At 51.3% G+C, this 24706-nt stretch overlaps 1 protein-coding gene and 1 non-coding gene across 2 annotated transcripts; one reads left to right on the top strand and one right to left on the bottom strand.

The window, feature by feature from the left end:
- Window positions 1-3733: 3733 nt before the first annotated feature.
- On the top strand, window positions 3734-6924 carry EPOP (elongin BC and polycomb repressive complex 2 associated protein). The gene has a single exon (XM_070388811.1). It carries the CDS (start codon window positions 4172-4174, stop codon window positions 5309-5311), a length of 1140 nt encoding a protein of 379 aa, XP_070244912.1. The 5' UTR covers window positions 3734-4171; the 3' UTR covers window positions 5312-6924.
- Window positions 6925-10821: 3897 nt separating this feature from the next.
- On the bottom strand, window positions 10822-10894 carry TRNAW-CCA (transfer RNA tryptophan (anticodon CCA)). The gene has a single exon. It is a non-coding gene; the product is annotated as a tRNA-Trp (tRNA).
- Between the last annotated feature and the right edge of the window lie 13812 nt (window positions 10895-24706).

Genomic DNA, 24706 nt, shown 5'->3' with positions numbered 1-24706 from the left:
GTGCAGAAAAAAAGAATAGGAGCATCTTGAATGATGTCATTAATAATTTAATATAATATATTTATATTTATTTTATTAATAATTTTTAAACTCTTGCATCTCACACATTGTTATTAGATTTCCATAGGACATTTAGAAAAGCTGGAAAAAGATGAACATTACTAAATTTCAAAAAAGCAGAATTCTTTTTTTCCTGTGATTCAGTTATATATATTCACATATATTATTTTTGAAATTAGGGAATGTAAAATTGAATTGTTGTGATGGTTGTATAACTGTAAATTTACTGAAAATCATTGACTTGGACACTTAAAGTGGGTTCTGGATAGTAAGTAAATTTTTAAAAATTAAAAGTATCTACCTCATGTGTAGTATCTCACACCAGTCAGAATGGCCATCATTAAAAAGTCTACAAATAAACAAACACTGGAAGGATGTGGAGCAAAGGGAACCCTCCTACACTGCTGGTGAAGATGTAAACTGGTGCAGGCACTATGGAAAAAAGTAGGGAGATTCCTTAAAAACTAAAAATAGCATTGCCATATGGTTCAGCAATCCCATTCCTGGGCATATATCCAGAGAAAACTATAATTTGGAAAGATACATGCACTCCAGTGTTCACAGCAGCACTATTTACAATAGCCAGAACAGGGAAGCAACTTAAATGTCCATCAGCAGATGAATGGATAAAGAAAGATGTGGTATATATACACAATGGAATACTACTCAGCCATAAAAAAGAATGAAATAATGCCATTTGCAGCAACATGGAGGACCTAGAAATCATCATACAAATTGAAGCAAGTCAGAAAGAGAAAGACGAATACCATATGATATCACATACATGTGGAATCTAAAATATGTCACAAATGAACTTATTTACAAAACAGAAACAGATTTTAGACATAGAAAACAAACTTATAAAAAAAAAAGAAAAGAAAACAAACTTATGGTTACTAAAGGGGAAAGGAGGTGGGGAGGGATAAATTAGGAGTATGGGATTAGCAGATACAAACTACTGTATATAAAGTAGATAAACAACAAGGTCCTACAGTATAGCACAGGGAACTATATTCAATATCCTGTAACAAACCATAATGGAAAAGAGTATGTACATGTATGTATAACTGAATCACTTTGCTGTACACTAGAACTAACACAACACTGTACATCAACTATTACTCAATGAAAAAAAGTTGTTGTTTAGTCGATAAGTCATGTCTGACTCCTTCTAACCCCATAAACTGCAGCACACCAGGCTTCCCTGTCCTTCACTATCTCCTGGAATTTGCTCAAACTCATGTGCATTGAGTCAGTGATGCCATCCAACCATCTCATCTTCTGTTGCATCCATCTCCTCCTGCCCTCAATCTTTCCCAGCATCAGGGTCTTTTCCAATGAGTCAACTTTTCACATCAGGTGGCCAAAGTATTGGAACTTCAGTACCTCATAGAATTATTATGGGGATTAACATAAAGTTCTTAGGACAGAGATTGGAATGACATCAGTACTATAGAAATTACTATTCCCCACTGTACCTTCCTCTGGGGAAAGTGGGCAGGTCCCCCACTCCCAAATCCTTGAACACAGGCCTTTGGATGAGACTCAGATGAGCCACAGAAAGGGAAGCCTGGCATCCGGGTCTTGGGGGGCCCTTCCTATCCCTTATTCCTAAGAAGTCAAACGGGGTCCTATATCCAGCCTCTGGGAAGGAGGATAGGTTTCTGAAGAAACTGGTCTTCTCATCCAGGCTGAGGACGGGGTCGAGTGTCCTCTACCGTAGGCAACAGGAATTGCAACAGCTGGGTCAGCCCACACATCATTTCCACTCCTGATAAGGTTTGTGAGGAAGTTACTGTTGTGTCTTTTCACTGATAGGGACACGTTGAGACTCAGAGTGCCCAGGTAACCTGCCCAGGGTCGCACAGCTGGCACCCCTGGTCCAAGCCTTCCCAGAGGTAGGAAACTCAAGCCCACTGGTGGGACCCAAGCCCACTCCCCTGGCATCTTAGCTGCAGAGTATGGAGTAGGGTCAGATTGAAGCACATGCCCCCTCCTCCATAAGCAAACAAATTTGGTATTGCAGTCTCCACGGTAAAAGTTTTCAGCACTGTCCACCAGAAGAGACAACTGTGAAGATCATCATCCTTCCAGAACTTTCCTCCAAACCTGTCAGGATCCCAGGATCCTCCCTCATGACAACTTCCCCACAGACTTCTTCTATAGAAGATGCTAAGGGGTGAGTGCTTCGAGCAATGAACATCACGGCCCCTTGTTCCTCAAATGCTAGCCTTACCTTGGGGTCTTCACCTCCAGCTTCTGCAAAAGGGTTGTAAGGGAGGCAGAGCTTTCTGATCCCTTTCTGCCCAAATGTTATGGGATGACATGTCAGGGAAACAGTACTTCTGTTGTCATCACCAGAAGGACCAGGATACAAGCTGCATTATTTGTTTCCTTACAGAAACCCTCTCTTACCCTTGCCGGGGAGTAAGATATTTCTCTCTCTGACCACCCATCACCCCCACACAAACATACCCTTATTCCATGTCATCGTATCAGTCTCTCAATATTTCTGGGGATAGGAAGCAGTCCAATGACCCTATTTTTATCAAGAGAGGAATATTCCAAGGATTCATTCATTCACTTACAAATATTTATTGAGCACCTATTACGTCTGGGCACTGTTTAAAGCACTGAGGTTGCAGAAGTGATCAAGACAAACTTCTCATCAGCTCATTTCCAGACTAATGGAACAGGCAGATAATAAAGAGAAATACATTCACAGATTTTCATATATTAGTGAGCTCTAACACGAAACAAGGGTAAGAGGATGGAATGTGCTGCGGGTACATGGTCCTCCCTTAACCAGGTTTTTAATGGAATTCACTTTCTTTGCTTTACTCTCCCTAGGGGAGATAAGAGTGAGGGTCTATGTATCTCCTCCTAGGGTCCCCTCAACCTATTTTGGCAGTTCAAGCCTCACAGGGCATAATCTTGGGATTTGAGGGGGTACGGCAGAGCCAGCCCCTCAGAATTTGCTCAAGGGGCCGGTTATAAGTTAAGTGAGAAATGGAAACAGGTACTGAGAAAGTCTATTTATCATCTTTCTTGGGTGTAATGATACTCCTCCTCTTCAAATTTAATTCTTCCTTTTTTCATCTTGCACACACACTCACTGAATTCCTAACTGTTCATTCAACGTTTTTTGAGCCCTCTGTGTACCAGGCACTGTTCTAGGCGACCGAAACAGAGAGGTAGGGAATGTTCTCTGCCCACAGGAGTCCTTGCTGTGCAAAGCTGCTAAACAACCTCTTTTCATCTTTTCTTTTAACTTCGCTTTGAGATTCACCTCTGTTTGACTCACGCAGCCCCAAAGGGGTAGATGTGAACATTCCCATTTTACGGATGCGAAAACCATGACTGCTGAGGGGAAAAATGAAGTGCTTTGGCGGCTACTAAACACTGGGACGCCACTGCGCCACGTGCAGCGGCGCATTTAGCCCATCGATATCCCACCCGCGCACTCACCCTCCTTCCCTCCCTCCCAGCCGCCGCCGCGCCGGGTCCACGTGTGTGTGTCTGTGTGCAGAATGGGGATGGGGGCGGTGCCGCGGGAGGGGTGGGGTCCTGGCCAACGTCACAAGCAGTGCCGCCCAATCAGCGGCGGGCTCGCGGCCCCGGCGCTGGTATTGGGGCAGCGAGGGGGCAGTTCTCTATAACGCGGTCTCCGGGAGCCAGCGGGGAAGAAAGAAGCCGAGCGGGCGGAAGGCGCCCTCCCCGCCGCCTGGGCCCCGGCACCGGGTGCCGGGCCCGGGGTCCTTCCCGCCTCCTGCGGCCGCCGGCCGCTTTGTTTCCCCAGCCTCTGCGCTCCGGGCAACTCAAGAGGGGCTCCCGCCGAGGCTGCACAGGGCTCGCGGCGGCAGGAAGGGCGGCCGACCGCGCCGGGACTCACAGGGACCCAGGAGTCCGGCCGCCGAGAGGGCCGCGTGACGAGATCGAAGAGGGACCCGGAGCTCCGTGGCCCACGGGTGCGGGCCGGGGGCGCTAGCGAGCAGAGACCTCCCCGTCGAGGGGGGGCGATGTTCCCCTCGCCCGTGGGCTCTTCGGGCAGTCAGGGCATCCCGCCGCTGGGACCAGGGCCCCCTCAGTGGGCACCCCCCCGGAAAGTTCCATGGAGACTCTGTGCCCCGCTCCCCGCCTCGCAGTGCCGGGGTCCCCACGAGGGTCACCCTGCTCCCCCACACCCCGGAAGCCGCGTCGGGGGACCCAGGAGTTCTCTCCTCTGTGCCTGCGTGCCCTTGCCTTCTGCGCCCTTGCCAAACCCCGGGCGTCCTCTCTGGGCCTGGGGCCTGGGGAGCTGGCGCCGCGGGCTCCGGTGCTGCTGGGCCCTTGCGCCCCGCTGTGCACCGGCGGCAGGGCCCCGGATGGCCTGAAGCACCTCGCGGGACAGGCCGGGCGGTCCAGCGATCCCAACGCCCCGGCCCGCCAGGATGCCGACGCCGCAGTGTGCCGGGGCCGCGGCGAGGAGGAAGAGGGCGGAGGCAGTTTCCCGCACTTCAGCGCTCGCTCCGGCGTACCTCCCGGCCACTGCCCGGCGCCCCGGCGCCCTCGGGAATCTCCGACCAGCTCCGTCTCGGCTCCGCCTAGGCCAGCCCTGGCTCTCGACTCTCAGCCTGGCCCCGCCGCTAGCCCGCATCAGGAGCCAGGTTCTCGGCCTCCGCCGCCACCTGCGGGCCTCTCCTCTGAGCCCATGGGGCCTGGGGCCGCGCCGGAACCGCCCCCGCCGAACCAGACGGCCGCAGTAGATGGAAACCCTCCGAAGGTCGCCCCCGAGGCACCGGCCTCCAGCCCCTCGACGGCCAGCGAAGCTCCGGCCGCGCCCGGCGATCTCCGCCAGGAACATTTCAATCGTCTGATCCGCCGCTCGAAACTGTGGTGTTACGCGAAGGGTTTTGCCCTCGACACTCCGAGTTTGCGCCGGGGGCCCGAGCGGCCCCCAGCTAAAGGGCCCGCCCGAGGAGCGGCCAAGAAACGCCGGCGGCCGGCGCCCCCCCAGCGCAGCGCGCAGCCCCGCCGACCTACCCCGACGCTCCCCACCACGAGCACCTTCAATCTCCTCGACTGCTTCCCCTGTCCCCCGGCCCTGGTGCTGGGGGAAGACGGAGACTTAGGGCCGGCATCCTCGCTTCGCCTCCAGGGAGACGCTAAGCCCCCGCCTGCCCACCCGCTGTGGAGGTGGCAGATAGGGGGTCCCGCTGTCCCTGAGCCCCCCGGCCTCAAATTCTGGGGAATCAACTTGGAGCAGCCCTGAGCGTGAGACCTCTTCTGCCAAGGGGGAAAAGTGGGGGCCATCGCCAGACTGCGGGCTCGAGAATAGCGCCTCATTTCTCACCTTTGCCTGTCCTCTCTAGTTTTTATGGGCTGTGGTCAGAAGGACCTCAAATGACAGTGATCTTCAAGCACCTAACTGGCTGCAGTGACACCCCCTCCCCCTCATCCTTTGGAGAAGAACCAAGGCCTGGAGTCGGGAGAAGGCTTAACCGAAAAAGGCTTAAAGACGTAGATTCCAATCCCTCCCCTCTTGCATCTCGGATCTCTGGGGGCAGGGCCTTCACCCCAGGGGGAGTCGAGGAGGCTACAACTCAAAGAGGAGGAAAAAAAAAGAGGGAGAGAGACCTTGGTGATGGACAAACCGGTTGTTTCTGTGGGCGAGCCTGGGGATGGGTGGGGGCTGTGGTGGGGGTGGGGAGGTGATTGGCAGCTCCCTGGGGGCATCCTCTACCCCCACCATCCAGGCCTTTAACCCTTCACTCCCCTCAGGCCTTCCCTAGCCTCCAAGCACCACTGTAGCCTTCATGGGGACCCAAGCAGCTTAGGCAAGGGTAAGATCACCCTCTCCCGGTTCTTTCCCTAGGGTCCCCCCAGTCAAGTGACCCCTTGTTACCGAGGTCTTCATTCTCAGCCACCAGTCTTTCCCCTTTGTCCAGTTTTGGAGTTTCCTTCAGTATTCCATTTGCTTTCAGGTTATAAGATCTGATGGGTAAAAGAGGACACCCCCACCCCACCCACCCCCACCCCTGCCATGAGTCTGCCACCTCCTCTAGTTTAATCCTGGTATTAAGAGGAGCAAGGCTGAGGAACCTCCTACCCTTCAGAAGTACAAACTGCCTGGGGAAGGAGACCATCCCAGGGAAAGTAATGGAAGGTGGAAGAAATCAATAAATCAGACCAAACAAGTTGCCCTTCCTTCCAGGTCCTCTCCACCGGTTAAGGATGGAGGGCGTGGAGGTGGAGGGCATGCCTAGGGCCATTCTTTGAATACCCAAACTCAGCCTCCTTCAAGGCTAGAAACAAGACAAGCTGCTCTTTGTGGAGGGGGTAGATGAAAGGACTCTTGGCCTAACCACAAGGTCCAGTGGGGTGTTTGAAGGGGCTCAGTTTGAGTCTGGATGGGAACTGGGCTGAGGAACCTTAGCATTCTCCCCCCACCCAACTTCAGGCATTTCGGGAGTTGTCAGGGACCTGATGGATCCGAAAAAGGCAGGGCCGGGGATTAGTTTTGAGGTCAGAAGTTCTGTTTTCCTGGGGGAGGGGAGGGAGTCAGAGGGGAGTGGACTTACTTTCTCCACCCAGGTGAGGTCTGGGAAGTTTAGCTCTTAGGGAAATTCCAAGTTTAGGTTTGAGGGGAACCTGGGGGTTGCCGATCTGCCCAATAGTGAGGGATCCAGTGACCCTTCTGCCCACACTAGTGAATGTTGTTTTTTTCCCCTTTTCCCCCAAGAAGGGAGGAGGGAGGAACAATTCCCATATATGATACTGGGGAAGGACTTGTCTCCTTTTCTGTGAAAATGCTTTGTAAAAAGTTGTTAATGTTTGCATAGAGCAGATTCTTGAAAAAACAAAACAAAACAAAACACTGTTTTGGACCACAAAAGTTTTGTTTGTTTTAAAAGCTGTCTCTTTTCATTTTTCTTTTGCTGGGGGTGGGAGTGGGGGTGGGGTGGGTGGGTGTGGGTTGGGCAGTGCTCTCTTTCTCCTCAACATCTGGCCTTTATGAACCCTGCTGACCTCCCCTCCCCCTCCAGCTGTGTTGTGGGGAGGAGGGAGGAGGGTGGGGGAGTGCCTTCCATGCCTGTGCTTCAGGGGTATCCATCTTATCTTGCCCCCCAAGAATGGGGAAGGCCGAGGAAGAAGGCAGATGTGAGGGGTGGGGAGAGAGTCGCTGTGAAGCGGGGGTGGGGGTGTGCACAAGGTTTGCAAGGAGAAATTGAGAAAGGCAGACTCCAGTTTTTAAAGGGCTCCTCGCTTTTCGTCGGGTCAGTTTTGGCCCTCTCGACCAGCTTGGGTGGGATGTGTGAGCTATGGGCAAAGGAGAGGAGCGGTGAGTCACGAAATACTCTTTGGGGACTCTTCTTTGAGGAGTGGGCGAGAATGCTGTTCCTTTGGTTTTCCTCCTCCTCCAAGTCAAAATATTAATCTTCACCCTGGAAGGGGGCTGGGCAGTGAGTTAAAAAACACACCTTTGTCCAGACCTGGAACTCCTTGCAGAATGGAGACTCTCAGAAGTACCCCTAGAATCTTTCTAGTCAGTTTAGAGAGTAGGGAACTATGTTAACTTTCCCTGGGCTGCGGCAACAAACTGCCAAAACCTTGGGGAGCTTGAAACAGCAGAACTGTATTCTCTCACAGTTTTGGAGGCTACAAGTCCGAAATCAAGGCGATTGCGGGCTGTGCTCCCTTTGGAGGCTCTACGGGAGAACCCTTGGCCTCCTCCAGCTTTGGGTGGCTCCAGGCTCCAGGCGTTCCTTGGCTTATGGCTGTCTTCCTCCAATCTCTGCTTCCGTCTTCACACGGCCTTCCCCACTTCTGTCGCTTGTAAGAACACTTGTCATGGGATTTAGGGCCCACCTGGATAATCCAGATGATCTCTTCTTGACGACCTTAATTTAATTACCTCTACACAGACCCTTTCTCCAAATAAGGTCACACTCACAGATTCTGGGGGCAGTGGAGTTCCGTCGGGGACTTAGCTTTTTCAGCGCCTCCATTCAGCCCACTACAGAAACTTAAATCCCAGGATGGAGAAACTTGCTCAGACTTCCCGGGTAAAGGAAGCGTGTGCTGGGTTGGTGTGGGGCACAGCCCCACTAGAGCTGGGGCCACGAGCCTCCCTGAACTGGAGCCCTTGCTTTCCTCAGGTCGAAACAAGGATGCCAGGACTCTCCCTTCTACTAACAGAGGTGGGGTGGGCGGACTGTCCCCAGGAAGGCCCTGAGGAAGCTCTCCTTCCCTCCCTGATTTCCACCACTCTCACTCCGGGTCTCTCTCAATGTCTCCAGCCCCCGCTCCCTCCCCTCTTTCCGTCCTTCCCCTCCCCCAGCTCTACTACGGGCCACCCTTGTTTTTGCCTGGATGTGGAGGTTGAAGGGTCTTGACTTCTGCCTGGGTCTCTAAGTTCCCTTCCTGGATTATCTCAGGTCCTTTAGTCCTAGAGGGTCTCTACGTCTGAACAGCTTTAGGACCCAGTGTCTGCCCCCGGGCCACCTGCATGACCCTGAGAGGGGGCGCTTCTTTCAGTTTTCTTTCCAAGGCACCTTGCCTGCCTTCCCCTTAATCCAGCTCTGCTCATCATCACCTCCCTCCTCCTGAGAGCCTCCTGCTGCCCCACACTCTACCTCTTGCCTCTTAAATCTTTGCAGCTTGATTCCTGCCCCTGAAACTGCTCTTTGCAGGGTCACCCATGACAACCCCCAATCACACATCCAATGGTTGCCTCTCAGCTGCCCTGGCCCCTGAATCACTCCATGACCTGTGGTGCTGCTGGATGTGCGCCAGGGTCTCCTGACTTTCTCCAAAGTTCCTTCTGTCTTCCTGGCCGCCTCATATTCCTCTGTCCCCAGGAAGCTTTAATACGAGACAGACCTGTGACATCTGCCCTCTGTCCCCATGTCTCCCCACATGACTTTTTGTCTTCTCCCAAGTCTTTCGCTGGCACAGGCACAAGTAAGTGACTCCCAATGACTGTACCTGCCCCTTCCCTCCAGTCCAGCCCCTCTCCTGAACTTTGGTGCCGTGTCTCCGCATGGACGCTGGCAACTGTCACTCATGGAGCTCATTGTCTCCACTCCATGCTCACATCAGTCCCCAGGTCAAGTCCACTTCTGGTTACAGCTCTCCTTATCATCTCAGCACTGTGAATTCTTCCCTGACTTCTCCCATTTGACCCACTTTTATAAATTTCCAAGCCTCCCCCTGCTTCTAGCCATGCCACAGAGCCATCAAAAAGAGCTTTTAGTTGCACAGGAAAAGCAGGACACATGGTCCCCTCCTTAGAATGTGTATCTCTTATTCTCTCCCTCATGGTGCGGCTCCCACGAGTCTGGTCTGGACTCTTGCCCACCGAACTAGTTTCTGAATCTCTGGTTCTTCTCTGATACCCTCGGATCATGTTACCTTCTTACTCAGTGGCTCCCCTGATTTTATTAAATGCAGCCTCCTTGGCCTGTCTATTCTGTCTGATTTGGCTCTAACTCCCTGTCCAGCCTATCCCCGTTACTTTATTTTATACACCGTGTGGTCCATCACACCAGAATGCCCTTCCTTCCCCAGCCACCCACTCTTTCTCTATCTTCATTTTCCATGTACGATGCCATCTCCTCCATGCAGTCTTCCTTGATTCGTCGAGTTGGATGTGATCTGTGCCACTGCTAAACCTTCTTCATTCTTTTGTGTCTGGGGAGAGATAGTAAAGTGTGGTGGAAGAACATGGGCTTTAGAGCCAAACACTCCCGCTTTTCCTCTCCACGGACAGCCAGAAGCTAGTCGGGCTTCTCTAAGGGAATCACCTTTCATTTCATTGCTTTGACCTTCACTGAGAGTCATTGACATGAAATGGCGGCCACTTGGAAACCACTCCTGCGAGTAAAAACTTCCCAACAAGACACTGTTCAGTATGCCAAATCCCCCTACGAATTTTAAGATAGAATATTAGGGTATTGATAAGGTTCTAACTGTGATTTTTCTTGCACCCTCTACAGTTATCCCTTGTATCTTGCTTCATTTTATTTAGGTCCTGTACACCGCAGGCACCTAACGCATTCTTGTCCAATGCAAAGTGCATATGGCCAGTGAAGTTGGGAAGCCTGCAGTTCCAGAAATGTCCACTAGATGCTGCTGTCTGCTAGCGTGAGAAGGAGGACGGACGCAGGCGAAGGCTGGGTGGGGAAGGGCTCCTTCTTCCAAGCAATTGAACACCTCCCCGTGCTGGGGCTTGGGGAGAGAGATGTGGAAGACTTGGCCTCTGCACACAGGTACTTAGCCAGGGGATTTGCAGGCATTATTTTGCTTTTATAACAATAGATAGATATTATTATCTCTGATTAATAGATAAGGAAATGGAGGCTCAGGAAGATTAATCAACTTGCCTGAGGTGGCACAGCGAGTGCAGAAGCAGAGTTTCACTCTGAACTGTCTGCTTGGGTTTTTCTGAATAGAGGTTATCATAGCAAACACGTACAGGTACTGTTCTAAGGGTTTTATACTTAGTCACTCATCTAATCCTCAGAACACAATGAGGTAGGTACTATTATAATCCCCATTTTGCAGATGAAGAAACTGAGGTACAGAGAGATTGAGCCCACACAGCTACAGAATTGTGCCCTTAGAGTTTGTGCTCTTTTAAAAATTTATTTATTTATTTGGCTGTGCCAGGTTGCAGCACATGGGATCTTCAGTTTTCCTTGAGGCGTGCAGGATCTTGAGAATGTGAAATCTTTTTAGTTGTGGCATGTGAACTCTTTAGTTGCAGCGTGTGGGATCTCGCTCCCTGACCAGGGATCGAACCTGGGCCCCCTGCACTGGGAGCAGAGTGTCTTAGCCACTGGACTACCAGGGAAGTCCCTAGAGTTGGTGCTCTTAATGACTACCCTGCTGCTATGTTTCAACACCCCAGTAGCAACCAGTTACAGACTCAGGGTGGTCCCCCACCATTTGGAGACCATTGAGCTCTGTGCCAGAAACACAAAGACACACAGCCGACCCCATGGAGCTTTTTGTTGCACGGGAAAAGCAGGACACATAGTCCCCTCTTTAGGATGTGGGCTCTCCATGGACGTGCTGGGCGACTCTACCTGAGTGGATTACACTCTCTGGGCTTCATCAGAAGAAACTGTAGCAGGAAGTGACTGTCAGACACAGGAGGGCTGTTATTCATATTTTTGTGCAAAATGATAGTACTTAAAAAATAGAGATAAAGTTATCTACTTTTAAAATTTTTTTAAATTTTCTGGCTGTGTTGGGTCTCATTGCTGCTGGGTCTTCGCAGCTACCCTCTAGTTGCTCAGGCTTCTCATTGTGGTGGCTCTAGAACATGTGGGCTGGCTTCACTAGTTGCGGCACGTGTAGGATCTTCCTTGAACCAGGGATCGAATCCATTTCCCCTGAACTGTCAAGCGGATTCTTAACCACTGCCCCTGCAGGGAAGTCCCCAAGGTATCTACTTCAAAGTGCATAAAAAAATCCAGCTTGATTGATATTTACACATGGATATACCTGTATGATCACCACCCAGGTGTAGATTAGCAACATTAGCAACATTTTCCAGCCCTCTAGGAAGCTCTGCCAGTCAATAATCACCGGAGATAATCACCATGCTGCCTCTATTAACCAGAGATTTATTTTGCCTGTTTTTGGCCTCCATAGAAATGGAAGGTACTCTCTGGGTCTGGCTTCTTTTGTTCAACCTTATGTATGTGAGCTTTATAGTGCTGTTGTGTGTGGCAGTGGTTTATTCTTTTCATTGCCGTGCAGCAGGGTTTCATTGTATGAATATTCTACAATTGATGTATTCTGTTGATAGATGTTTGGGTCATTTCAGTTTTTAGCTTCATGCATCAAGCTGTGCAGCACAGTTTTAAATGAATTGGGAGAGACAGTGAAGAGAGCTAACATTTACTCAGGCATTAACTGTCCTGGACAATGGGCTATGAACTAGAGATAAGAAATGACGAAACTCCCATATTTTTCTCCCCAAAGCTCACAGCTTAGGAAGGGAGAGAGATGAGTGCATCAACAGTCATAGGACAGCATGACTAGCATGGAGATGGAGACCCATGTGGCTGAGGGGACAATGGAGCACTCAGGGAGGACTTGCCAGAGGAGGAGGTTATGTGAGTGGAGGCATGAAGGGTAGGGAGGAATTCGTGGCTTGAGTGAGTGGGCCTCTTGAACAGATCATATTGCCTGGAACACAGGGCTCGTGTGACAAGCAATGAGGGCAGTGGTGAGCAGAATGGTAGGGTCCTGACCTTCTTGTTTGTGTGTGTTTGTGTGTGTGTGTGTGAAAAAGACCAATCATCAATAATCATGCAGCTGAGACAAGTGTGAAGGAGATTAGTATAAGAGGCTGTGCCAGGAGGGCTTGCCCTGGTCAGGGAGACAGAAGAGGCTTCTCTGGGGGAAATGAAGCTTGAGATGAGCTTCGAATGATGGCTAGAGGTTAACAACAAGGAGAAGGAAGGAAGAGTGTTCCAGGCAGAGGGAACAGAATGGGTAATTGTCCTGGGGCTGGAGCGGGGAGCAAGGGTCATCAAAGAGCCAGGTATAGCCAGGGCTGAGTCAGGGGAGAGGCTGGGCAGAGGCAGGTATGGTCTTGGAGGCCAAGGTAAGGATCCTGGCCTGTTCTGTCAACACCAGGAAGATAAGAGATGGGTTTTAAGTAGGGCTGTGACAATCAGATTTATGGTGTTTGGAGAGGATCACTGTGGCATTGGTGGGGACAAAGGGAGACAAAGGCAGGTGTAGGAAGGCTGGTGAGGAGGCCACTGTCAGAGTCCAGGCAAGAGATAATGGTGGCCAGCCTTGGGAGGACGGATGTGGGGGGATGTAGATGTGGAGTGAAGTGGATGCGGGTACAACTGACTGGATGTAGTGAGGGTTAGACCCGGGGGATGAGGGAGAAGGAGGTGACAAGAGCAAGTCCTGGGACTGTGGCTTTAGATGCTGGGTTGGCAATGAGACAGGAAATGCTGTGCTGGGTGAGAGCAGAGGGAAACCTCCTGAGCTCGGGTTTGGGCATGTAGAGTCCAAGGTGCCTTTGAGCCATACAAGTGGCTAGATGGGTCTGACGGTCAGAGAAGCAGGCAGGGCCAGAGATGCACTCATGTGAGTCACTTGGGTGTCCTTGGGAATGGAGGTTGGGAGGCTGAATGGGGGCTCGGGGAAAGACTAATAAGTGGGAAGAGAAGAGGGCTCAGGACTGGGAGCCTCACGTGGCACTGGAGAATGGTGTGAAGTGGGCAGAGGCAGGGAGATGAGTTTGGAGCCTGTGAGAGAGAACGAGGGAGTTTGTGGGGAGAAGGAGAGGAGAGGCCTTTATAAAGCAGAATTGTAGGCCTTGGTGATGGGTGAAGTGTGGGGTGAAGGCGGGAGGAGGCTAGCTTGAATCTCAACTTTTGGCCCTGGTGCCCAGGTGGGTCTGCTGTTCAAGAGAGAGGTTTGGGCTGGGGATGGAAGTATTTGGAGTCATCAGTGTATGTCTGAACAGGAATGATCAGGGAATGTGTGTCCAGTGGGAAAGATCCAAGAATAGAACCCTGAGGGACGTTAACTAAGATGACAGAAAGGATTGGGAGGGGCGCCACGGAAGCTTTGGCGACCCCTGCTGGTCATCCACCGAAGTCTGCGCCTGGAGGCTGCTCAGGTGGACTTGCTTCCCAGTTCCCCTCTGCCAAGCCTGGCTGTGTGATTTCACCCCCGCAGTGGGAGGCCAAGGGAGGCAGTGTGAGCCCTTCTCTGCCTGGACTGTAAGACTCGAGGTATGTCCTCCCTACATTCCCTTTCTCCTTCCTGAGGCTGGAGCCCCACAGGGCGGTCACCCAGCTTTGGTCTTGAGTCACTGGTAAGCCCTAGGGGGCAGTGCAGCAACACCACAGAAAGAACCTACATCTCCAAATGACTGTGTGAGGGGAGTTCCTCACTGACCTGGAATATTCACTCAGATGTGAGTGAGCCTAACATTTTTTATTAGGCTAACTAGTTACATTAGCTGGGTTAGGCTAAATTGTATTAGCCTATTTAAGTTGTATTAGTTAGGCTAAACTCCTATAACAAAGTGACCCAAAAGAGACAGCAGCTCAAAGAAAGCAAGGTTTCTTTCTGTCTCTGGTGGCTCAGCCAGTAAAGAATCCACCTGCCAACGCAGGAGACCCCGGTTCGATCCCTAGGTCAGGAATGTCCCCTGGAGAAGGGAATGGCTACCCACTCCAGTATTCTTGTCTGGAGAATTCCATGGACAGAGGAGCCTGATGGGCTATAGTCCACAGAGTTGCAAAGAGTCAGACATCACTGAGCGACTAAAGTTTTAACTTTTTCTTTTCTCACTTTTCAACCTAACTAGTACAACAGAAAAAATAGAAAGCCTAACGAATACAATATAACTTATCCTATCTAATAAGAGAACCAAGGGGAAAGTGCATCAGGAAAGAAAAAGTGGAAAACCGTGCTGAATGCTGCCTGTGCGTGTGTGCTCCATCGCTTCAATCATGTCCAACTCTGCATCCACCACTTTGTGACTAGCCTGCTAAGTTCCTCTGCCCATGGGATTCTCCAGGCAAGAATACTGGAGTGGGTTGCCACGTCCTCCTCCGGGGGATCTTCTTGACCCAGGGATTGAACTTGCATCTCCTGTGGCTCCTGCATTGCAGGCAGATTCTTTACTGCTGAGCCACAGGGGAAGCCACACAAGGATCAGCTAAAATAAGGGATAAAGAACATCCACCAGCTTTGGCAACCAGGAAGTGACTGATGACTCTCGTGGCCCCTTCCAGTGTAGCCCTGGGGGGCGGGCTAGGGGACGGATGAATGAAACAGGCAGTAAAAAAGTAGATTCAGCAAGTTTAGACATCTCTTTGGAGTAAGCTGGATGTGAAGGAAAGAGATGGGAAAGGATCTAAAAGGGGACTCAGGATCAAGCATGATTACAGTGGAGCTGGGGGAGAGGGTAGGGTTAAAGATGCTGGAAAAACAATGAGTGAGGGAGTGGGGCCTCTGCTGACGGGGAGGAGCTGGGACCCAGAACTTGGTGACAGGGCAAGAAATGTGGGTTCTCAAACACATGTGTGTGTGTGTGTACATGAACATACACGTGTACATTCAAGGCATGTTGGCAGCTGTGGGAGAGGGAGGGAGTGCTTTCTGGAGAGCTTCCATTTTCTCTGAGAAGCAGGACTAAGTTAAGGAGTACAGTGTGGGGTGGGGAAGGGCTGGGTGGAGGATTGAAGGGATCAGAAAAAGTAAAGTTGAGAGAAGGGATCTGCTAACAATACAGAGACAGTTGGAAACTGGGAATTGGTGGAGACACCAAACTTCCCATGAGGGTGCTTTTTCTCCAGTGAGCTTGGGCTCTGGGGCTGGGGTCCAGGATTGCAGCAGGCAGGCGGTGGACCCAGCTCAGAGGAAGTGCAGGACCAGAAGCAATGCCTTCAGGGGATGGACGGGACAAGGTTGAAGGCCAAGTAGGGGCAAGATCTCAGTAGAAATGGAGAAGTGTGAGAGGGTGAGGGTGCCCAGAGGGCACAGGGCAGCTACGGAGGAAGCAGGGAGGCTGAGGGCCGGAAGGAGGGGAGGGTGGCCAGAGGAGGCTGCCTACTTTTGGGGTTCTGCAGGAACCCCACGGCTGCCCAGGATGACAGCAGGACTTGAATTGGAGAGGCATTCTGGGAATTAAGAGCCAGAGTCTTTGACATTTGAGGGATATGGGCAAGGTGGCTGATGGCCTGAGCCTTCCCTTGGCCCACCACACAGACATCACATCAGCAGGCAGAATAAACAGTGACTTCTCGCATTTGTGTCATGGAGCCTAACCATTTACGGAGACTTTCATTTTCCTACCTGTGCGATTTGGCATTTAACAGAGGAACAGCTGAGAGGGATTAAGATTCTAAAGGCCCCACAGTGCAGCTGCCTTACCCCACTTCCTGTGATCGCCACAGACCCAGGTCACAGGACCTTGTCTATTGCCATGAAAACCGATGGGAAGTGTCCGCCACCTTTGGTTCTTCCCATGGAAGTACAGGGTCTTGTGGGAAAATAAGGTATTACTGCCTACAGTTCTAAAAGGTGGGCGTCCTGGAGAGAAGAGGGGAGACTAGAGAGAGGAGGATACATTCCCAGGTTGGGAGTGATCTGGGTCTCATGGCCCGAGAAGCCATGAGCCTCCTTTGGTGTTATTTTGGCTAAGAGGATAGGGACTGAGAAGCAGGCGCTGGAGACAGTGGGGCTGTGGGGAGGCCCCTTGGTGCCCCCGTGGGGAATTACCTATGGCTTCTGGGGACCTGTTTGCCTGTCCGCAGATCTGTTAGTCCTGTGTGTGTCTGTGAGCGGGTCCCTCACAAGTTTCTGAGTTGCGGAGGTGTCTCTGGAGGTGCGGGCGGGTTCGCGTTGAATCTCGGCGTGTTTGAAGGAACAACCTAAGTTCCTGCGTCAGGCTATCCTGAACGCATGGAGCATGCATTTCTCGGCCAAGCACGGCTCTACGTGTAAGGACGAGTCCCTTCTGCACTAGGCAGAAACTAGGTCAGCGTGCGGCGAAGTGGAGCTAGGAATCGATTCCCCAGTAGTAACAGGCTGAGTGGGGAAGAGGGCAGGGTGGTGGAAGGGGAGAGGGCAGAGAAAGGTACCCTTGGAACCTGGGAGCCTCCTAGCCTCTTTGGAACACCTGCCCTTGGGGGAGAGCACCAAAGAAGGGAGTGTGAGCCCTGGAGAACCTAACCACCCAGGGACCAGGACTCGGGGTTGGGAGGCAGGCCCAGAGGCAGAGATATTGAGGGTCTCTGTGCCTGGGGCTGGTGGGATTGCGGGGGTGGTGCAGATGTTGCATGGAATAGCCAGCTGTCTGGGGCTTTGGTTAAGAAAAATGTCTTTTTTCCCTGGTGTTCCTCCTGCCTGACACCACTAGGTCTGCTGTAGCAAGAACCCATAGCAACACATCTCCCTCCATCCCTTCCTCCTCTGCCTCCCCCTGGGCATAAAGAGACGCTGCAGGTGGACCCGGAGTAGCCCCTCACCTGGGTGGGGAAGAGGGCTGAGGGTCGTCTGATCAGTGGGAGAGTGAGGTTAAGATTTGAGTTTTAGATTTGGTTAAGAAAAAGATGGTCAGCATCTGCCTCCAGATATTGTTGGGGGGTCTTTGGGGACCTGGGGAGGTGGAAGTTCCATTTTCTCCCTGGGGAAGGGCACAACAGTGTAGGGCACCCTGCCCGGGGCCTGGTTGCATGGGAAGGGTCTCTTATCCCAGGGAGGGAGAATCTTTACTCCTCTGGGACCTGAGTTCCCCCCAACCAAGGGAGATGCTCTTTTGTTGGCTCCCCTAGTGCTAGACACCCCTTGATCTGGGATCCCTAAGCCCATGACTCCCCAGGTCCTTGTGTATAATGGGATCAGGAAGTGTGAATACCCGGGCCCTGGAGAGGTCAGTGGGCTCTTCGAATGCCAGGCGTTTCTAGGAGGATGTGCTCGCCCGTGTCAGGGCCCCGTGCCTGCCCTGCCTCCAGCTTCCCACTTCCTCCTCCATCTGAGCTGTTGCAGCAGCAGCAGCAACTTCTCTCTCAACACCTTCCAACCCGGGGCCCAGCCAAGTACCACCCAGCCCACGGCAAGCAGGCACACAGCAGCTCCAGAGCTGGCACACTCCTTGGTTTCTGCCCCTCCCCTCTGCAGGCTCCTCCAGCCCCTCCCTTCCTCCCTTCTGCATCTTGGAGGGGCTGTGAAGAGCCCCCTGCTCTGTCAGGGCCCCACTTCAGGTCCCTGTAGAGCTGGGGCTTTGTTTCCAGGGCCATGTCAACCCTTGTGAGCTCCAGGTCAACTTGGGCACCAGTGTGGCATCACCTTCGTCCTTTATGGTTCCAAGTCCATGCAGACCCCTGTGACTACTGTGGGGTCCATCTCACTCTGGGCCAAAGCAGGCTCCACTTGGATCTACTTCCCTGTGGGCTCCATGGTATTCCGAAACAACATAGGCCCTGTATTAGTTAGTTCAAAACCACCCCCCATCAATGCTCACTGCCCTCCGCAAGCTCCAGGTCCCGTGGGTGGACTGCTGTGGGCTCCTTGACATTCTGGACTAGGAGTTGGGCCCAGGCAGGTGCCATATTATTCTAATTCCTTGATCCACTGGACACCATTGGATATGCACCATCTTTATCAGCACCCCAGGACTACTGTGGGTTCTTTGTCCATTGAGTCAAAGTGAGCTCCATCTCCTTCCTTGCAGATCATGGTTGCTCAGTTTGACCAGTAGCACTGGCATCACCTAAGATTTGCTGAAAATGCAGAATCTCAGGCCCCACCCAGACCATCTGAATCAGAACCTGCATTGTTAACAAGACCTTTGATGCATATGCACATTAAAGTTTGAGCAGCACCGTCGTCAAGTTCATGTCAATCTGGATCAAAGTGGAACCACACTGACCCAATGCTATGTGAGCTCCATGACCCCCGGGGCCAATGTGGGTGCCGTATTAAAGAGCCCCCTGTGCCACATGGGCGTTCAGGTGTTCTCCCTGTGGTTCCCCAGGCCTCTGTTTCCTCCATCTCTCACCTTTCTTTACTTCCTCCTTGAGACCTCATCTCTAACCAACATCCTTCTTCAAAACCTAATGCTCCTTCCTCTGTTCTGAGTCTCTGGCCCCCTCCGCACAGAACCCAAGCACAGAGGGCTTTTGTCATCCTCCTCTCTGAGCTGGGCTTTGGGGATACTCCTGACCCTCCCTCCCCACCAGCCTCCAGCCGACCTCAGGCCACCCGAGCTGGAGGCTGCTGCTGTAGTTTTCCATCCCTGCTGTTCTCTGCCTTATACACACGTTGCACGGATAGATCCAAAGTCTATATCTATATATATTTCTCACCCCCCCACCCCCGGACGGCGTGCGTCTCCTTTGCCAGGCTGTGGTCGTGCAGTCTGTCGCTCGTTAAGGCACTGTCTCAGATTTGCATCTTTAATATTTTATCCAGGAAGCGCTCCTGGCTGGGGCCCTGGGAGCTGGTGTGAAGCCGACAGAATGTCAGGCCCCGGAATGGTTGCTCACGGGTGGTGGCGGTGGGACGCGCGTCTGGGGGACAGGAGAATGGTGACGCCAGTTCTTGGCTGCTGGTCTAGACGTCAGTATTAAGGTGGGGGTGGGGAGAACACATCAGAGATCAGCAGCTCCAGCCTGCACAGAGAGCCCCCTTCCTGGGGCAGAGCCATCAACCTCTGATGTGAACTTGCTGTTTAGGTTCAGTGACTCTTCCAGGTCTTGGTCAATTTCAGTGTCTGGGGATTTTCCAGCGGGGAGAAGCCCTTACTCCATGGGGAAGCTGCAAAAAACTCATCCTCTTATCTGGCTTCCCCCAGACCCAGGGTAGACCACGGAGGACAGAGGACGACAGAGTGGGAGGGAGGAGCCGGGCAGGAGAATGGCAGGTCTGGCTGGTGCTGTGTGACCTTGAGGTGTCATTGAGCTGGCTGGTTTCTGTGAGTGACAGGAACAATCATCAGCATCTTCCTCCCCTCCCTGGCATGTTGGAGATCTGAGTTAGTAGCAAGCAGTGCAGAATATTGACAGCAATCCCTTCTGTTCCCAGATATTTGTAAAGAATTTAGCTGGCAGGAGGGGGAGAGGAGGGAGAAAGATGAGGCTCTGGCCCTAGGGCAGATGGAAAAATCTGAAGATGGAAGAGGGGGAGGGGAGAGCAGACAGACACAGGGCTTTCATTCTGACCCTTAAGAGGCATGAAATGCCTGATTGTGCCTGTGTCCTGAGGGCTCAGGGGGGCCTGGAGGTCGGGAGGTGGGGGGCAGGGGAAGGAGAGCCTGCTCCATCCCCTAAGCCTCTGGGGAACAAGATCCCCACTCTTTCTGCTATAGTCTGGCAAGGCTCCGCTAGACAGGGCTTCTCAGAGAAGGAGGATGGGGCGTGGTCCCAGGCCCTGCTCCCCCACCTCTTGCCAAGTTTCAGGGCCTGGAGGTTTGCCTGTGCGGGACTCAGCCCTGGTTGGGGGCAGGGGCCAGTGTGTGTGAGCGGGTGTGTGTGATTATCCCTCAGCCTGCAGCTGGGACACCCCTCTGCCCCAGAGCTGGCTGCTCCGCCCCCAGGGGCTGCATGGGAAAGTTCTTCCTGGTGTCTTGTCGCAGTTCTTTGTGCTGCCACTTCAGAGCAATTACTCTCTATTTTGCTCTCTGGGGGGATTAGAGCCCTCATTTCCTGAGGTTTATTCTGCCTCCTCTACCCAGGAAGAGGCATCATGATTTCATAGGGAATACTGAAGGCCTGGTCTGCTTCTCTGGTCCATACCTGCATACCTAGAGGGCTTGGCCTCTGTGTAAAGTGATATCCTCCAGTGAGCATCCCTAGCATCCATTCACTAATAAGGAGCTGGGAGGGAAGCTTAAATGGCCTCAAACACCCATGAAGGACAGCACCAAGCTGCACACCAGAGCACAGACATTTTACATGTTAGGGAGCCCTCCACTTTTGCAGTGTCCCCTATCTCCATCAACAGTTTGCAAATGCCTTTTACCTTGGGATTTTTGGTCCAAAGGATATTGGATAAAAGAGAAACTAAACCAAGAAAAGTACAGCTGCTGTGGCAGAAGTCAGGGGTGGAGGGCCAGGGAGACCTGCCTGCTCTGCTCCTTGGAAACCTTTCCAACTGCTCCCACCATCCCCTAAGGACTCCTGAGAGGCCCTGCAGGACTCCCAGCGCTTGGCAGAGGACAGTTAGAAAAACACTGATCTGCAAATCTAGTTTCTTAACTCTTGGAAGCTGCCAATCAAAGGGAATGGGGGCCGGCAGAGACAGGATTGTATGTGACAGTCCCACAGGTGACAACTTGATGACAAAGGAAAAAGAGGTAGAATAATGCTAAAAAGCAGACATGCAAAGCCTAAGGGCTCAAGGCTGGGGCCATTTAGTTTTGGGGCGATCTTGATTACTCCTCAAGAATCTCTGGGGCCTGGACTCATGCTCAGAGTAGGGGCCTGGTACATCTGGGAGCCTGCATGCTTGGTGGAAAGGAATTAGATGAGAAATTTGAAAAATCGCTTTCCACAATGGTTAAAATATAAAAATATGGAACAATGTGGATCCTTGAAGGTGAGCCCTGAGCTCACTGAGTATGTTGACTCATTCAAAGAGCTCATGACAGTGGTTCTCAGCTGGGGTGATTTGGGTCCCCCACCCCCAACCCAGGAGACATTTGGCACTGTCTGGGGACAGTGTTGGTTTTCACAACTGGGAAGAGGGTGCTACTGGCATCTAAGGGATAGAGAGAAACCAGGGATGCTGCTAAACATCCTATAATGCATAGGACAGTCCCCCTCAATAAAGAATTGCCCAGCACATCAATAGTGCTGAGGGTGAGAAACCTTGGTCTAGACTCAAGACGATGCCAGAGTCTTTACTGTATCTATTTATCCCCCCACCAGAGTATGTTCCCAGAAGCTGGAAATAATGCCTTCTATTTGTCTAGTGCATCTGCCTCTGGACTTTATGCAGAGTAGGGGTGTTGTGCTGTGCTTAGTTGGTCAGATGAGTCTAACTCTTTGCGACCCTATAGACTGTAGCCCACCAGGCTCCTCTGTCCATGGGGGTTCTCCAGGCAAGAATACTGGAGTGGCTTGCCGCGCCTTCCTCCAGGAAATCTTCCCAACTCAGGGATTGAACCCAGGTCTCCCACACTGCAGGTGGATTCGTTACCATCTGAGCCACCAGGGAAGCCCAAGAATACTGGAGTGGGTAGCCTATCCTTTCTTCAGGGGAATCTTCCTGACCCAGGAATCAAACTTGGATCTCATGTATTGCAGGTGGATTCTTTACCAGCTGAGCTACCAGGGAAGCGCCAGGCATAGTAGCTGCTTTACAAGTATTATTAGGTGAATGTGTGAATAAATGACCTTCCTGGACATGGTGAGCAGTCCTCTTCTTCCAATCCAGAGCCCAGTTTGCCTTGGAGAAGGCATATGCTACTTCATCACTTTAGTTAATAGATCTTGCAGGGGCTCTTGACCCTGGGCAACCCTGGGAGAAAGCTGGGGAGGGCTCACCCAAAAGTGCCTGAGCTGTTGACTCAAAAAGAGCAGATGCTCATTCGTAATGCAATTTACATATCATTTGCATGTTGCTTTGAATATAATTTGCATGCTGCTCCTTTAAAGTCAAAAGGCACAGATTTGGCCTGGGCTTGCCTTTTCCACCTCTGTCCCTCCACTCTTTTTTGCTCACTCTCTGGGGAAACATTCACCTGTTGGGCCCATATTTGCTTAGATTCCCCAGGGCCTGGCACAAAAATCTTAGGAAACCCATTCATGGTGAGACGCAAAAAAAAAAAAAGAAGAAAACCAGCAGACCCCTTGCATTTTGCCCATTTCTTGTGGTCCAGATTCTGGCCTTTGGTGTCCCACATGTTTGAATTTCACCTCAGCCTCTGCTGCTCCACAAACTGCATGATTTTGAGCAAATTATTTAATCTCGGCCCCTCAATTCCCGCATCTGTGAAATGGGAATAATGATGGAGTTAATGGGATGATTCAATGAGAGAATCTATTAAAGTGCCAAGCATCTGGTAGGCACGCAAGAAATTGTGACTGTTGTACTTACTATTAAACCTGGGTTCTTTGAAGCAGCTGTCGCCAGGAGAAGTTGCTTTTCTGAACTTCTTGCTCTGCTGCTGGTCCCTTAGCTGATCTCTTTTTCCTTTTTGAAACTCTCCCTGCTCTTGGCTTTGTATTCTGGATTTCCTCCCGTCTTGCTGGCACTCTTTCTTATTCTAAGTCCTTCCCTGTCTACCTCTAAGGTTTGGAGGGTCCTAGGGCCCCTCACCTTTTCTCCCTGAGTGTCCCTGGCTTCAACCACTGGCCCCATGGCAGGAACTCTCAATTATTTTTCTAGCCTGGAGACTTATAATCCTCACCTACATGGCATCTCCACTTGATGTCTGAAAGGCATCTTAAAATCAACATTGTGATTTCTAATCCTTTTCCTTTCTCAGGCATCCCTACTTAGGAAAATGATACTGTCATCTCCCCAGTTGCTCAAGCCCAGAAGCCCAGAATAAGTCTTTGATTCCTTTCTCCCTCATCCCCTGTTTTAGTTATCTCTTGCTATGGAGCACATTATTCCCAAATTTAGTGGCTTAAAGTAATAAGCATTTACTATCTCAAATAATACATGCTTCTGTGAGTCAGGAATCCAGAAATAACTTAGCTGGGTTCAGGGTCTCTCATGAGGTTGCATTCAAGGTGTTAGTGAAGGGGACTTCTCTGGTGGTCCAGTGGTTGAGAGTCTGCCTGCCAATGCAAGGGACGTGGATTTAGCTCAGCTGGTAAAGAATCCGCCTGCAATACAGGAGACCCCAGTTCGATTCCTGGGTCGGGAAGATCTGCTGGAGAAGGGATAGGCTACCCACTTCAGTTTTCTTGGGCTTCCCTTGTGACTCAGCTGGTAAAGAATCCGCCTGCAATTCAGAAGACCTGGGCTCGATCCCTGGGTTGGGAAGATCCCCTGGAGAAGGGAGTGGCTACCAACTACAGTATTCTGGCCTGGAGAATTCCATGGACTGTACAGTCCATGGGGTTGCAAAAAGTTAGACACAGCTGAGTGACTTTCACTTCACTTCACTTCGAGAAGATTTCACATGCCGGGGAGCAGCTAAGCCTGTGCCCCACAACTACTGAAGCCCGTGTGCTCTGGAGCCCATGCTCTGCAATAAGAGAAGCCACCACAGTGAGAAACTGGCATGCAGCAACTAGAGAAAGCCCTCACATGGCAACAAAGACCCAAAGAAAAGCAAACAAATAATAAATAAAATTTTAAAAAGATGTCGTTGAGGATGCAGTCATTAAAAGGCTTGCCTGGGCTGGAGGATCTGCTTCCAAGGGGACTCACTCACATGCCTGTTAAGTTGATGCTGATGGTTGGCAGGAAGCCTACATTCCTTGCCATGCGGACATCACAGAGCTGCTTGAGTGTCCTCATCCCATGGTGGCTGACTTTCTCAGAATGAGTGATCTAAGAGGGAGCAAAGAGCAAGACACAGTCCCTTCTCTGATCTTGTCTTGAAAGTCTCACACTTACTTCTGTCATGTTCTATTCATTAGATATGAGTCACTAAGTCCAGCTCGCATTCAAGTGGAGGAGAATTAAGTTCTGTTTCTTGAAGGGAGGCATGTCAAAGAATTCATGGGCATATTTTAAAACTCTACCTAAGTATATCCTGAATTATCTACTCTGCTGCCACCATTCTAGTCTTAATCACCCTCATCACTCACCTCTGCTATGGCAGTGGCCTCCAGACTGACTTTTTTTGGAAAAATATTTTAAAACTTTTTATTTTATATCAGAGTACAGTCGATGAACAATGTCGTGATGGTTTCACGTGCTCAGCAGAGCAACTCAGCCACACATATACACGTATCCATTCTCCCCAAACTCCCGTCTCACTCAGGCTGCCACATAACATTGAGCAGAGTTCCTAGCGATAGACAGTAAGTCCTTGTTGGCTATCCATTTTAAATACAGCAGTGTAGATATGCTGATTGACTTTCTTGCTACTACTCATGCCCCTGTACAATCCATGCTCCTCAAAGCAGCAGGACGACTGTGCAACCGTGGCACTCCTGTGTGGGGGTTCTAGTTAATGATGATGAACTGCATCTCCTTTCCCTTTTAA

Source organism: Bos mutus, chromosome 19 (genome assembly GCF_027580195.1).
Source record: "Bos mutus isolate GX-2022 chromosome 19, NWIPB_WYAK_1.1, whole genome shotgun sequence".
Taxonomy (NCBI): domain Eukaryota; kingdom Metazoa; phylum Chordata; class Mammalia; order Artiodactyla; family Bovidae; genus Bos; species Bos mutus.
The sequence above is the reverse complement of the archived record's forward strand: the minus strand, read 5'-3'. Positions and strand labels throughout refer to the sequence as shown.